The 16,512-nt window shown below is 44.8% G+C and overlaps 1 protein-coding gene across 5 annotated transcripts in view; it reads right to left on the bottom strand.

The window, feature by feature from the left end:
• HMGXB4 (HMG-box containing 4) overlaps positions 1 to 15,521 on the bottom strand; it is a 34,735-nt gene extending 19,214 nt beyond the window's left edge. The window contains exons 1-3 of one of the 5 annotated variants that reach the window (XM_073549543.1): positions 15,448 to 15,521; positions 9,799 to 9,947; positions 8 to 86 (exon numbers count right to left, since the gene is read on the bottom strand). In XM_073549543.1, the coding sequence (XP_073405644.1) occupies positions 8 to 86; positions 9,799 to 9,924 (205 nt within the window). In that variant the 5' untranslated portion in view covers positions 9,925 to 9,947; positions 15,448 to 15,521. The other 4 variants (XM_073549541.1, XM_073549542.1, XM_073549544.1 and 1 more) reach the window with 4 other exon arrangements.
• Positions 15,522 to 16,512: the final 991 nt, after the last annotated feature.

Raw genomic sequence — 16,512 nt, 5'->3', positions numbered from 1 at the left:
AACATACCTGGGTAATAAGCGTCATCTGAGGAATGCTTACTTTTCTTCTTAAGGGGCTCAGTTCCCACAACCAATAATTCTGCGTCCTAAAATGAGAATTATTAACTGCATTAGCTAACGTACCGTATATATCCGGCTCAAGCAGAAGTCATGTTACAGGGGTTAGCCAACAAAAGCTGGCTGTGCAAACCAAGACTGGACGGACTGCTGTAGCATCAGGACAGGATTGCTGGTAGACACAACTACATGTTTTTGTTTGTTTTTCTTGCTTTATAACTTATGTTTTCTTTTAGACATTGGTTTGCCTACTACTGAATGTTATTGTCTATCCACAGAATAATGAACTCTCAATGGTCCCGAAAACTGGGATCTGCAGAGGTCATGCTATTCGTTGTCTTTGAAACTGCGGAAAGAGTGGAGCAAAACACACAGACAACGAATAAAGCAAAGGTGCACACGCTAAGGCTACTTTCACACATGAGGTTTTCGGCGTCAGGCGCGATCCGGCGTCGTGCCGGAATGCCGGATCCGGCAAATGTTTTGTAAAACCTGATGTGCCGGATCCGGTTTTCTGCCGGATCCGTCTTTTTCTTGACAGACAAAACCGGATCCGTCTCATCCGGTTCATCCGTTTTTCAACGGATTACGCCGGATCCGGTTTTTAAAATTGACCCTTGTGGCCTTCCGAACGGGATTGGCTACTGGAAAACCCTTGTGCCCTTAACCAAACTTGTGTACCTTCTGTACCAACAGTATATACCTTTGCCAACCAAAGTTGGCTATCTTGTCATGGTCTCTATTTTTAGCTTTAGGCCACAGGTGTGTACCTGGTTGTGTTTTATGCAAAGTATTTCACCTTTTAACAAAAGTTGTGTACATTGTTAGGAAATCACCAACAATAAACACAACTTTTCAGGTGAAATACTTTGCTTCAAACACAACCAGGAACACAACTGTGGCAAAAAGCTAAAATTTACCCTCAGTTATATACCTGGTTTTGAATACCTTTTTACCTTTTAAATACCCTGTATTTAACCTTGTTTTTAAACATATTTCGCCGCAGAAAGAAATGACAGATAACCAGTGTAAACAATAATTTAACTTATTTAAAATATTTTTTTTTGTGTAAACTGTTTTTAAAGTTAAAAAAACTTTTTTAATAAAGGTTTGAAACCAACCAAATGGGCATTTTTATTACAAAAAAAACATTATAACTCGGTGTAGTGTGGGGTGGAAATACTGCTGGAGGGGCTGCGGGACACTTCGACAATGGGAGTGTGGAGAGAGGACTGGGATCGTGGTGGGGAAGGAACAGTTAGAGGTGATGGTGTGGAAAAAGCTACAGAATGGGTGGACATGTGGGAGGCAGAAGAGGTGGTACGGGGAAGGAGTTTGGTACGGGGAAGGAGTTTGGTACGGGGAAGGAGTTTGGTACGGGGCAGGTTGCTGGAAGTGGGGAGATTGCTGGTACAGGGGAGGTTGCTGGTATGTAATAGGAGGGGGAGGATGGAAAGTGGCTGGAGGGGGTGCAGATGTAATAGGAGGGGGAGGATGGAAAGTGGCTGGAGGGGGTGCAGGTGGAGGAACTACAGTGGTGGGAGGTGGAGGTTGGGAGGTAACCTGCTGTAGAGCACCGTGGCACGAATGCATTACATGCATCTGCTGGGTAGGAGATAGTGTTGCCATGCGCTCCACAACAGACCTGAAAAAGGTGTGGTTTGGCGAAGATCTTGCTTCTGAATGCATGGTTTGCAGAAGTGTCTTCACCTCCAGAATGCTGGAGTTGATCTGCTGAAAGCCTGCGGAGATTTGCTCTGACAAGACTTTTAGACAGTTCTGGAAAGATGCATTCAGATGCAAGAACTCTGGCGCATAACTCTTTTCCTGACCCCTCTGCCGCTGCCGCCCAGTACCCGCAGGTGTACTAGAGGTGGCAGGGGCAGAAGGGTGGGGTAAAGGGAAAGCGATCTCCTCACCAGCAGCTTCATGTAATGTAGGCGGCCACGATGCTCCTGTGCTGGTGGATGGGACAGATGGGTCGAATGTGTGGGAAGGCTGGGAAGGTGCAGATGTACCGGGGCGGTCGAAGTGTCCCTCGGTGCCGGTCTCCTCAGGGATCGCCTCAGAAGGGTCCAATCGTGCAGGCTCCCGAGTGCTGCTCACCGTGCTGTGGAATAAAGAGAAAAAAAAACAATTAAAATACTGACATGGTATGGCCCTGGCTGAAAAAAAAAAGTTACATCTAACATTTTTTTTCACATGTGGTGTGTAATATTTACCTTCTAGTGACCATTGTTTCCCGGAGGAACGACAGGGCTTGTGCGTACTTGTACTTGCTCCTGCGTCCTCCAGATCCACTCGGGGCCCGCATCTCTTTATTGAACTCCTTCTTGAAACGATCCCTCACAGACCGCCACCGATTCACAATTCTGTTCCCTGAAACTAGAAAGGAGTGGTTAGTATACAACATCAGTGTTTCCCAAACTCCAGTCCTCATGGTCCCCAGGGGTCATGTTTTCAGGATTTCCATAGTAAATAGAAATCCTGAACACATGATCCGTGGGGACCACGAGGACTGGAGTTCGGGAAACACTGGTTTACATCAAGCAACCGGTACTGTATATACTTACGCTCTTTAATCTGGGCCCGAGCATCGAGGTCCTCCCAGCGGCCCACAAGGAGCGAACAGATTTCCTCCCAGAGTCGTCGGGTAACGATAAGGTCAGCATGGCGGCGGTCAGCCATATTCCAGAGCGGCTCCCTTTCTCTGACGAGATCGATGAGGTGGTCCACATCGAGTCCTCCATCCTCACCGTCAGAGTCGGGAGCACGCTGTGAAGGCTGTTAAAGAAAAATAGACAAAAATAACATAATTAGCCTCCACAAAAGAAATGAAATAAAAAGTGCAAAAAAACAAAGCAAAAATATTTATACTTACACGCTGGTGACCGCCGCGTTGCTGTCGCCGACGACCCTGGGAGGCACTGCGAGGACCTCTTGGCCGAGCACCAGATTGGGAAGACTAGAGAAGAAAACAAAAAATGTTATGTCTTTGGATGTAGGCATTTGTTTGCTGTGTGTGGTCTGCAGAACATTGTTTTCTATGTGTTGTGTGTAGTGTGATGTTGTGTTTCTGCGTTTGATGCAAAAAACTTACCAATTGTGAGCCCACTCCAGGTGTCTGTCCACCCCTTCCTTCTTCTTCTGGGAGCTCCTCTTCATCTTGTGAATCCTGTTTTGAAATAAAAGGCAATGAATAGACATATATTCCAGAGATGATGGATTTTGGAAATAAAAACTTACCGTCAAACGCTGACGATGCGAGGGAGGGCTCCCAGAAGATGATGTGCTGTCTTCCTGGTGGCCACACTCCATGCCTGTGGGTGGTGTTCCAGCTGCTGCCATTGCTGCTGCATCTATTGGGCGGCTGTTGAATAAAGAGAAACAAAGGGCCAATGAATATCTTGATATTCAATAGCCCTAGTTTGGAGGAATGGGGGATTTGATAATTACCGTCTCTCATCTGCTGCTGGCCTCCCCTCCTCAGCATGTTCCATTTGCTGCTCCATTTGGGGTGGTGCTGATGGTGCTGCAGTGGTCTCCTGCCTTCTCCTGCGCTTGGTTGCTTTCTTGGGTGGCATGTTGGGTGTGGCTGTGGGTCCCACTGTCTTGCTTTTATATATGTCTTGTGGGCAGAGCTACTGAGCATGCTCAGACCAAAAAAAAACGGATCCGGCCACCGGATCCGGCTTTCGCCGGATCAGGCGCATTGCGGCGCTCATAGGCTTTCATTGTGTGAAAAAGCCGGACGCGCCGGATCCGGCGTGTCCGGCTTTTTCGCCGGAGACAAAAAACACACATTGCCGGATCCGGCGAAAACCGGATGAAACGCATGGCCATCCGGCGCGATCCGGCGCAAATGCAAGTCAATGGGGGGGAACCGGATCCGGCATTGCATTTCGCCGGATCCGGTTTTTGTCAAAAGCGCCGGATCGCGCCTGACGGCGAAAACCTGATGTGTGAAAGAGGCCTTAAACTCTGCTCCATTCAGCTCTCGGGATCACTAGGGGGTCCCAATGGTATAATGTTATCGGCTATAATCCCCAGTGATGTATAATAATATGCATTACTCGGGACTTGTCTCATATCTTTAGAACATTGGGGCTGCTATACATTTCCATGATGCACACATAGGGATCTATTTATATAACTTGTGTCTGTTAAGAAATACAATGCTGCCACAGTCCCTGGTCCCTTTTCTACTGTATAATTCACCTTTTGGTCCCTTTTCTATAGTTTACGGTACCACATGCCAGATCAAAATGCTTTATATTTGAAAGTTATTTTTCAGATATTGAGCAAAGCTTCACGTTAAAAGGCTCAATCAGTAGTTTACTAAACTGAACAAGGAACCCATATGCTTCTTTTCAGCTGAAAACGTGCAGAGCCTTGTTGTTTTCAAATGACAGCGGCTAAAAACACTTTCATTAATGGCTGTAGGGTTTTGCAGCAAATCTGTGATGCACACAGCCAAACGTATACTCAAGGGAAAGCTCCTGGGCATACTTGCTGCCGTTCCCATAGGTCCACATTTGGCTTCTGTCTGGCTCCCATGCATCTTCATACTGATTGTTTAACCCCTTCACTACCAAGGGTGGTTTGCACGTTAACTCCCGGGCCAATTTTTACAATTCTGACCACTGTCCATTTATGAGGTCATAACTCTGAAACGCTTCCATGGATCCCGGTGATTCTGTTGTTTTCTCATGACATATTGTACTTCTCTCATGACATATCGTACTTCATGTTAGTGGTAAAATTGCATTCAAATAACTTGCGTTTATTTGTGAAAAAAACGGAAATTTGGCGAACATTTTGAAAATTTCGCATTTTTCCAACTTTGAATTTCTATGCCCTTAAATCACAGAGATACGGCACACAAAAAACTTAAGTAACATTTCCCACATGTTTACTTTACATCAGCACAATTTTGGAACCAAAATTTTTTTTTGTTAGGAAGTTATAAGGGTTAAAAATTGACCAGCGATTTCTCATTTTATTTTTACGGACCACATCACATTTGAAGCCACTTTGAGGAGTCTATATAATAGAAAATACCCAAAAGTGACACCATTCTAAAAACTGCACCCCTTAAGGAGCTTAAAACCACATTCAAGAAGTTTATTAACCCTTTAGGTGCGTCACAGGAATTTTTTGAATATTTAAAACAAAAATGAACATTTAACTTTTTTTCACAAAAAAAATACTTCAGGTTCAATTTTCTTTATTTTACCAAGGGTAACAGGAGAAATTGGACTGCAAAAGTTATTGTGCAATTTGTCCTGAGTACGCTGATACCTGATATGTGGGGGGGGGAACCACTGTTTCGGCGCATGGCAGACCTCAGTAGGGAAGGAGCGCCGTTTGACTTTTTCAATGCAAAATTGGCTGGAATTCAGATCGGACGCCATGTCGCGTTTGGAGAGCCCCTGATGTACCTAAACAGTGGAAACCCCCCCCAAGTGACCCCATTTTGGAAACTAGACCCCCCAAGGAACTTACCTAGATATGTGGTGAGAACTTTGAACCCACAAGAGCTTCACAGAAGTTTATAACGTACAGCGGTACAATTAAAAAATCATATTTTTTCCACAAAAATGATCTTTTCACCCCCAATTTTTATTTTTCCAAGGGTAAGTTATTGTGCAATTTGTCCTGAGTACGCTGATACCCCACATGTGGGGGTAAACCACTATTTGGGCGCATGGCAGAGCTCGGAAGGGAAGCAGCACCATTTGACGTTTTTGGCTGGAATCGAGATCGGACACCATGTCGCGTTTGGAAAGCCCCTGATGTACCAAAACAATAGAAACCCCCCACAAATGACACCATTTTGGAAACTAGACCCCCCCAAGGAACTTATCTAGATGTGTGGTGAGCACTTTGAACCCCCCAGTGCTTCACAGAAGTTTATAACGCCCGGGCGTGAAAATTAAAAAAAAAAAAAAAAAAAAAAAAAAAAAAAAATCGCATTTTTTCCACAAACATGATCAATTAGTCTCCAATTTTTTTATTTTCCCAAGGGTAACAGGAGAAATTGGCAGGGTGGATAAAAATCTTGATTTTTTTTAAAAAAATAAAAAAAATCAGATTTTTTTGATTTAAATCATTTTTCTTTTCATAGACTTTAACCATCCCAGTAAAATGTCTGTTAAAAAAATAGGTTGTAAATTAATTGCCAGACTTACCACTAGTACTAGGCTCCTGGTGCATAAGAAGCTGTGGGGGTTCATTGACATTAGTTGTATCACTATCAACATCTTCATTTCCCTTCTGGTTGCAGTTTTCATAATGTGATTTCAAACGGCAAACAAGTCCTTGGATATCCTTTTGACAGTATTTGCACTTTGCTCTTGCACCTTTCTTTCCAAGATCTGCTGCTGGCATCTCAACAAAATGAACCCAAATAGGGTCTCTCTTACGACCTGCTGCCATGGCTCACACAGATCACTTATGAAGTTTGATTGTTACTACAGCCTGAGCCAAGCACTGCTGATGTTACTACAGCCTGAGCCAAGTACTGCTGACTATCCAACAAGTTTGGGCATGTCAACTGAATGCAGGGGAAAAGAAACTAAACCAAAACTGAAACCAAGCTAGAAGTGTGGAATTAAAGGGGCAGTATGAACAAAATGTGGAGGCTATTAATAGTTTATACAATTAAGACATGCTGCTTTTAAACACCTACCTATTGCCATATAGTAAAACAAAAAAGATTTTTACTTACTTTGGGGTCCCCCCCTCACCCTGGCGTTAGATCGTTGCCCCTAGTTTCGTCCGTGTAACTATGGGCGCACATGCACACTGCTCTCACTTCTCATTTTAATCGTGATTTATATTAAAAAAAAACCTTTTGATTTAAATCAGTGATTTAAATCATGATTAAAATCATGATTTAAATCAATCCGATTTAAATAGAAAAAAATCTTTTGATTTAAATCGTGATTTAAATCATGATTTAAATCGGCGTGATTTAAATCAATCCACCCTGGAAATTGGACCCCAAAAGTTGTTGTCCAATTTGTCCTGAGTACGCTGATACCTCATATGTGGGAGAAAACTACTGTATGGGCACACGTCGGGGCTCGGAAGGGAAGTAGTGACGTTTTCGAATGCAGACTTTGATGGAATGGTCTGCGGGTGTCATGTGCGTTTGGAGAGCCCCTGATGTACCTAAACTATTGAAACTCCCCACAAGTGACCCCATTTTGGAAACTAGACCCCCCACGGAACTTATCTAGATGTGTGGTGAGCACTTCGAACCCCCAAGTGCTTCACAGAAGTTTATAACGCCTGGGCGTGAAAATAAAAAAAACATTTTTTTCCACAAAAATGATATTTTTGCCCCCAATTTTTTATTTTCCTAAGGGTAACAGGAGAAATTGGACCCCAAAAGTTGTTTTGTAATTTGTCCTGAGTAGGCTGATACCCCATATGTGGGGGTAAAACACTGTTTGGGCGCATGGCAGAGCTTGGAAGGGAAGGAGCACCATTTGACTTTTTCAACGCAGAATTGGCTGAAATTGAGATCAGACGCCATGTTGCATTTGGAGAGCACCTGATGTGCCCAAACAGTGGAAACCCCCCAATTATAACTCCAACCCTAACCCCAACACACCCCTAACCCTAATCTGAGCCCTAGCCCTAACCCTAGCCCTAACCCTAATGGGAAAATGGAAATAAATACATTTTCTTTTAGTTTTATTATTTTTCCCTAACTAAGGGGGTGATAACAGGGGGTTTGATTTACTATTTATGGCGGTTTTTATGTTTGGCGGCTGTCAGATGCTAAAAGGCGTTTTTTATTGTAAAAATAGTTTTTGCATCACCACATATTGTGAGCTATAATTTTTCCGTATTTTGACCCACCGAGTCATGTGAGGTCTTATTTTTTGCGGGACGAGTTGACGTTTTCATTGGTACCATTTTCGGCACGTGACATTTTTTGATCGCTTTTTATTCCGATTTTTGGGACGCAGAATGAACAAAAACCAGCGTTTCATGAATTTCTTTTGGGGGGTGCGTTTACACCGTTCTGCGTGTGGTAAAATTGATAAAGCAGTTTTATTCTTCGGGTCAGTACGGTTACAGCAATACCTCATTTAGGCTTTTTTTATGTTTTGTCGGTTTTTTGCAATGAAAACAATTTTATATAAAAAATAATTATTTTTGTATCGCTTTAATCTGCGAGCTATAACTTTTATTTTTTTGCGGATGACGCTGTATGGCGGCTCGTTTTTTGCGGGACAAGATGACGTTTTCAGCAGTACCATGGATATTTATATGCGTCTTTTTGATCGCGCGTTATTGCACTTTTTGTTCGGTGGTATGATAATCATTTTTTGCTTCGTTTTTTATTTTTATTTTTTAAGGGGTTCGCTAAAGGGGTTAACTAATGGGACAGTTTTATAGGGCGGGTCGCTACGGACGCGGCGATACCAAATATGTGTACTTTTATTGTTTGTTTTTTTATTTTGAATAAATGGATTTATTGAGGAATATATATATTTTTTTTTTACTAATTTATTTAGCGACTTTTTTAAAATTATTTTTAACACTTTTTTTTTTTTTTTTACTTTATTTCCTTGTCCCAGGTGGGAAATCACTGTCCTGTGACAGATCGCTGATCTGTCACATCACAGATCAGCAATCTGTCACAGGCAGTTCTGCAGACTTCCTCATGCCTGCGCTTTGCAGGCAGTGAGGAAGTCAGCTCCCTACAGGCCCCCGTCGCCATCTTGGATCCGGGGGCCTGTAGGGAAAGAGACCCCCGCAGCAGCACTGCACATTGCGCTGCTGTGGGGGGCTCAGGGAAGCAAGGAGGGAGCCCCCTCCCTGCCGATGCTTCCCTTTAACCCCCGGTACACCACGATCACGTTTGATCGTGGTGTACAAGGGGTTAACGTGTCGGGGGCGGTCCGTGACCGCCCCTGACACATTGTGCCGGGTGTCAGCTGTGATAATCAGCTGACACCCGGCCGCGATCAGCGGCGCTCACCACGTGGGCGCCGCTGATCGCTGGGACGTAATATTCCGTCCATGGTAATTAGGTCCAGGGTCACATGGACGGAATATTACGTCCATTGTAGGTAAGGGGTTAATTGTGTACTAAAGGTTTTTTTTTTTTTTAAATGGTCCCTATGGTGGACAGATGCCACGTGATGTATACCGACAGTGGCCACGGTTGTTCATATAGCACATGAGCGTTTATGGCTGACAGCAAACACGCTGCATGCACTCGGCAGACATTAGCTGGCTCTCAGGATAGCTTCCTAAAGAAAAACATTTTAGGATAAGTGCACGACACCTTTTGTAGAGGTTTGAACCTACCAAGCTTTTCAGGAGGAAGACGCTTCAGGACACACAGGCGTCTTTTATAATATCGTTCAGCATCTTTTCGATCATTTTCTGTGCAGTTTTTTGTAAGATCTTTGCAGCCGCCATTTTTAATTTTTTTTTTTTACCATGAATTGCATAAAATAGTGGAAGCCGCAGGAAGAACAGTCCAGTCACTTCTTTTAACTGCTTGGCTTCTTTGGAAAGCTAATGTGGTGAAGAAAAACTCAAAACACTGAACATATGAACCGCGAGTGGTTTTTAAATATAAATGCATATGTTCATTCATTTGAGTGTTTAACACTTTTTTTCAGACAGGTTACAGAGCGTACCAGCCAGTAAAGACATTGTGAGTAGCCTTAGATCTTTTCCAGAAGGAAGCAGGACAATGGATCTTCTCACCTTCGATTTCTTCTTTGAAGATTTGCGCACTTGCTCTGCCATCTCTTCTTCCTCTCGGAGTAGATCTTTATATGAACGTTTTTTCTCGCGCTGGCTCCTGCCGGCAGCCAAGCTCACATCATCCATCCCACGTTCTACAACTAAACTATCTAGAAGTCATAAATGCAGGAAGAAAAAAACTTTAATACAAGGGGGTTCATCTATCTTCTTAGTCATAACGGTGTTTATTATTTCATGTGAACTCTTTATCAGCTTACACGGACATGTCCACAGGAACCTGATAGGAAAAAGCCACTTTAAAGAGTCATTCTGCAGTAAACGGGAAATATGGATGGAGGTGCAGCACTGACGAGGGGCAATGGGCCATACCCTTTATAAGCAAGCCAGTGTGATGCCTCCCTGTATATGGGGGAACACACCTGTCACTGATACAACTCTAGTATCCTGTTAATACTGGAGACGAAATAATGCACATTATTCCTGACCCTCGTCTCCTTCTGCACTTGCATAAAATCTGGAAAATATAGGTAACAGTAACTACCGAACTGCAGCAATGGGGACACGTACAAGTAAGAACGCCTGCGTCTTCACAGTGCTCTGATGAGGACAATACTCCCTGAAAATAATCTATTTCTACCTCTACTGTCACTGTACGCCATTGTCAAGTCTTCACTTCGACAAGACGCAGCAAGTATCTGGGGAAAATCTTAAGAGCTCCAACCTGGTAAAATGGAAAAGGAGATTCTGGAGCAAACATTTGTTGTGGATGATCTAAAACAAACGACATTTATACAATTGATTGCGCAGCTATATTTTGTTGTATTTTTCCATATTTTGTTTACTATATATAAAAGGAATTACTTGGCTGCTACGTTTATTCACAGCAGCCTCAATAGTAGTCACTGCATCAAAACTGCCCATGTGATGGCACCCATAGGCAATATCAAGTCAGAATGATACAGAAGTTCCAGACCCAGAAAGCAAAATGGCGAAAAATGACAGATTGCACTGAAAAAATTTGGGAACAATTTCATTGTGTGTATTAGACATTTTTTGCACCTTCTGAATCAGTTATGAAGTGTCTAAAAGTTATACAGTGTGATATATATATATCAAATAGCGGGCCGCCTATTGGTCGCGGCCGCCAGGCCCCCGCCAGGCCGCAACCAATCAGTCACAGGCGCAGCTATTTGTAACAGTAAGCTGCGCCTGTCGCTGATTGGTCACGGCCGCTAGGCCGCGACCAATCAGCGGCCAGCGCAGTCAGGGGCAGCGCTCAATCAGCCGCAGGGATTATTAGTAAAAAGATTAAAAAAAAAATTAGTATCACCGACGGCCTCCAAGGTCCTTTCCACCCGCCTGGCCTCGCAGTCCCAGGAAGGCTTTGCAACTCAGACCCGCGATGACGTCACTCTCGCGAGAGCGCTACGTTATCAGCGGTATAAGCCGCAAAGCATTACTGGGAACGCGAGGCCGGGAGCGTGGAAAGAACATCGGAGGCCGTCGGAAGGTGGCCATGGGTAACAAAAACATAAACATACTCACCTTCCGACGGCCCCCGGACTCTGTCCCTCCTCTCCACGCTGCCGGCATCTTCCGTTCCCAGTAATGCTTTGCGCGAAATACCGCTGATGACGTCACGCTCTCGCGAGTGAGACGTCAGCAGGTGTCTTTGGCGCAAAGCAGTACTGGGAAAGGAAGATGCCGGCAGCGTGGAGAGGAGGGACAGAGTCCGGGGGCCGTCGGATGATAAGTATATCACATTTTTTATTTTAATTTGCCGCTGGCCATATTCTAGAATACCCAATGCTTTAGAATCGGGCCAGCAGCTAGTATATAGTGTGTGTGTGTATATATATATATATATATATATATATATATATATATATATATATATACACACACACACACACACACATTTATTAACAGCAGCTTCTATTTTTACAAAGCTTGCCAGTTCCAAAATGGTTTAAGGAAGAAGAAACTGCCTAAGGCCACGTTCACACGTTCAGTGTTTTACCTCAGTATTTGTAAGCCAAAACCAGGCGTGGGTGATAAATACAGAAGTGGTGACATGTCTATTATATTTTTCCTGATTCTAAGCCAAAGTTAGGAGTGGAACAAATACTGATGTAAAATACTGAACATGGCCTAACAAATAAAGTCCTCATCCTGTGTGCAGTTTTTCACACACTTTGAGCACTTAACACAATATTAGATGTGTAAGTGTAACTAACTCAATGCCATTTGAGCATTGCCTTTCTTGTTTGACAGGCTGCAGCGGTGACATCACAACTAGTGATGAGCGAACGTGCTCGGGTTAGGTTTTATGCAGGGACTGCCCATTTGTTATGCAATTCCTGCATGTGTTGCGGCTGACTAACAGCTGCAGAGACTCATTTATTCAAGCACGTTCGAAGATACTCCGCACTCAAGCATGCTCAGATAACACCTTATCGGAGCACGTTTGCTCATCACTAATCACAACCACAGTCCGTGAACGCTGCAGCCAATCAGCGGGTTTGCTTATGTAGATGGCACACGAATGCTGAGTTCAATGACTGGCTGCAGCGGTGATGTTCTATAGTCGTGACATCACTGCTGAAAACTGTTAACAAGGATTAGGGGGACAGCGGTGACAAGGCAGCGCTGCGGCATGTAACTGATTTTCTTATTTGAACACATGGCATAAAATGTTGCAAATCTGGAAAACCCATCGATTTCATTTTGGTGCATCTCTCACCCAACAGATGATATTGAGGGAAAGAACGATGTCAAGGACTGAAGTGTACGGCCATCTTCCATGTGAGATACCAGTACTCTACACTTGATAAGTGAAGCCCTGGCCTAAAGGTACTGTCACACTTAGCGATGTACCAGTGATCCCGACCAGCGATATGACGCGGTCAGGATCGCTGGTACATCACTAAGTGGTCGCTAGTGAGCTGCCACACAGGCAGATCTCACCAGCGACATCGCAGGGGTCGGGGGTCGCTACTTACCTGTCAGACGCGGCGATCCTGCATCCTCCCGCCCGGCTCCACGCGTCGCTCGTCGTCACAGCAGGAAGCAGACGACGAGAAACGGTCCTCGACGTTCTCGCGCGATCAGCGATAACCAGCGGGGGAGCGGGTTGTAGGTAAGTATCAGACACAGCGATATCGCTAGCAATATCGCTATAACGTCACAAGTTATAGCGATATCGCTTAGTGTGACAGTACTTTAAAACTCCACTGAAATGACGGTGAAATTAGGAGATCTCTAGGCTGCTGCCCACAGCTGGGTGCTATCTGCCACTTTCACAGTTAAGGCTCCTTTACATTTAGAGAGATGCACCAGCGATCCCAACAACGATACGACCCGGTCAGGATCGCTGTTGCATCGCTAAAAGGTCGCTAGTGAGCTGCCACACAGGCATATCTCACAGCGATGCAGCAGCGATCTAGCGGTTGTTACTTACCTTTCAGACGCAGCGATCCTGACATCCTCGCGTCCGAGCGTCGCTCGTCGGCGCCAGCAGGAAGCGCCCGACGAGAAATGGAGCAGCGCGATCAGCGATGGACAGCGAGGCAGCCGGTCGGAGGTAAGTATCACACATAGCGATATCGCTGCTGCGTCACCAAATCGGTGATGCTTTAGCGATATTGTTAGCGATATCGCTATGTGTAAAACCCCCTTAAGGCCGCATTCAGACACAAATTTCACATACTTCTATCAATGTTTTACAATGACAGAACAAGCAGCCATTGTAGTCTTTAGGGCTGCTCACATGTCATTTTGCAATTTACTGAATTAGTTTATTTTTTTTTTATCTTATGACATTTCTTTCTTTTTACATCAAACTCTTCATAATGACACACAAGCAAAATAGAAGAATATTACTTATGTCTAACTTTTTTTTTGTAATTGTCAAAAGTCATAAATCCTTTAAAAAAAAAAAAAAAAAAGACATAAAAATGCACCAAATTGGAGCCTTACTCCAAGCAGAGACTAGAATGATGCTCAAAAAAAAAAAAATTGGTAAATGTTACATAAATCAGTCTAACGGTATGTGCAGACGATCCGGAAGTGGCAGCGCTTTGGAGGCAGGGCATGTTTGCTACGTCCAAGGCGCTGCCGGCTATTGAACGCAGGTTAATCCGCATGTGATCACTGCACCGTGCGGAATCACCGCATCCAATACATTCTATGGGTGAAATTTCTCTTGCGGAGACTTGCGTCTCTGCAAAATAAATGGACATGTTGTGGTCTAGAGAGACGTGCTGCATGTCCATTTCCATGGGTGTCTCTGGATGCATAGTGGACATGGGATTTCTTGAAATCCCATCCACCATGCTGTAACATCTGGACACTGCAGGATGGAGGCTGCACAAGCACACAGCGTCCAACCCGCAGCGTTCACTGAGTGATTGCACCTACCCTAAGGGCTCATTCACAGATCAGTTTTTCACGTATGAGCGTTCTCCAGATTTTCAGGCATCGTACTCGTTCCTATAATGATTCTGTAGAGCTGGTCACAGGCACACGATTCTTCGCAGACTGAGCGGTCAGTGCACAATCATGTAGACACGTCTGGTGATGATCAAACTTACCTAAAAAAGTCTATGGGTCAGCGGAAAAAAAAAAAAAAAACAGCATTTGGATGCCATCAATGTGCAGTCCATTTATCACGGACTGTTAGGAAAAAGTGGAGAATTATTTGTTTCTTCTCAACAGCGAAAAACCATTGAAAAGAACTGATAAAACTCAGACCGATTTGCTTGTAGAAGAAAAACACTCATGTGTGCATGACCCCTGAAATATTTGGATACGCAAAGTTGTCAAGTAAAAAAAAAAAAACAAAAAAAAAAACAAAGACTTAAAGAAAGAAAACTTAAAAGTGGTGCAAATTTGTGCGGAAGGAGGTGCAAACAAAAAAGTGAAATTACTACAGAAAACTGCAGAAAAAGCAGCAGACGGATCAGGGCCCAACTGTAGTAAAAAAAAAATACAATATTTACTGTTAATGGGAAGAAGAAACTTAGAATTTATGATGGTAAAACGGGACACAAAAAAGGGAAATCTGCACTCAGCTTCTATCACTGACATAGAAAAAAGGAGGGAGAGGCCCAGATGGAGTCTCCACAAGGGACCCAGAGAGGCGACTGTTCCCTGCAACACTTCACATATTATTGTATATTACTGTAAGCACAAACATTATATACACATATACATTATATATACACACAACCATGATATATACATACATTATATACACAATTACATATATACACACATATACAGACACAACACCAGTATATACACATCTAGGTGTGCCGGCCTCCTGACTTGCCGCACAGTTGGTGGCACACCGGGCTCTGGGGACGCGGTGACACATGCGGCACACAGCTCCATTCACCCCTGTGGACGGTGAGTACCTGTCAGGCAGCGCCGCTGTCCCCTCCGCTCAGGACACGGTGTAGTGGGGTCAGCATCACAGCACACCCGCACAGGGGCGGACCCGCATCCCCGAGACCCTCCCGCCGCAGACACTGCTCTCTCCCCACTACGGTTCCCTGTCAGCCGGCTTCATTCTGCTGAGCTCCTCCGGCTTCCCGCCATCATGGAGGAGACAAACCGAGCCACGCACGTAAAAGCGTCATGACGTACCCGGCAAACAACGGGGAAAAGACGGGCGTCTGATTGGTCAGTCAGGCTTCACTGCGTGTCCTGATTGGACGGCTGCTATGTTTTCTCCCGCCCCCTGTAAGTAGGGAAGACAAAAAGAATAAAACGAGTAATAATAATGAGCGGCGGCGGCGGAGGAGAAGAAGAAGAACATGAGTGCTGCGCTCTGTGTCCATGTACTGATGGATGTGATGATATCGGGGAGGAGGACAGTGACTGCTGCGCTCTGTGTCCATGTACTGGTGGATGTGATGATATGAGGGGAGGAGGACAGTGACTGCTGCTCTGTGTCCACGTACTGGTGGATGTGATGATATCGGGGGAGGAGAACAGTGACTGCTGCTCTGTGTCCATGTACTGATGGATGTGATGATATCGGGGAGGAGGACAGTGACTGCTGTGCTCTGTGTCCATGTACTGATGGATGTGATGATATCGGGGAGGAGGACAGTGACTGCTGTGCTCTGTGTCCATGTACTGATGGATGTGATGATATCGGGGGAGGAGGACACTGACTGCTGCTCTCTGTGTCCATGTACTGATGGATGTGATGATATCGGGGAGGAGGACAGTGACTGCTGCTCTCTGTGTCCATGTACTGGTGGTTGTGATATCGGGGGAGGAGGACAGTGACTGCTGCGCTCTGTGTCCATGTACTGGTGGATGTGATGATATCGGGGGAGGAGAACAGTGACTGCTGCGCTCTGTGTCCATGTACTGGTGGTTGTGATGATATCGGGGGAGGAGGACAGTGACTGCTGCTCTCTGTGTCCATGTACTGATGGATGTGATGATATCGGGGAGGAGGACAGTGACTGCTGCTCTCTGTGTCCATGTACTGGTGGTTGTGATATCGGGGGAGGAGGACAGTGACTGCTGCGCTCTGTGTCCATGTACTGGTGGATGTGATGATATCGGGGGAGGAGAACAGTGACTGCTGTGCTCTGTGTCCATGTACTGATGGATGTGATGATATCGGGGAGGAGGACAGTGACTGCTGTGCTCTGTGTCCATGTACTGATGGATGTGATGATATCGGGGAGGAGG

This window comes from Dendrobates tinctorius, unplaced genomic scaffold (assembly GCF_039654945.1).
Source record: "Dendrobates tinctorius isolate UK_male_01 unplaced genomic scaffold, ASM3965494v1 ptg000159l, whole genome shotgun sequence".
NCBI lineage: Eukaryota > Metazoa > Chordata > Amphibia > Anura > Dendrobatidae > Dendrobates > Dendrobates tinctorius.
Note: the sequence above shows the minus strand (reverse complement) of the source record. Positions and strands in the feature narration are given on the sequence as shown.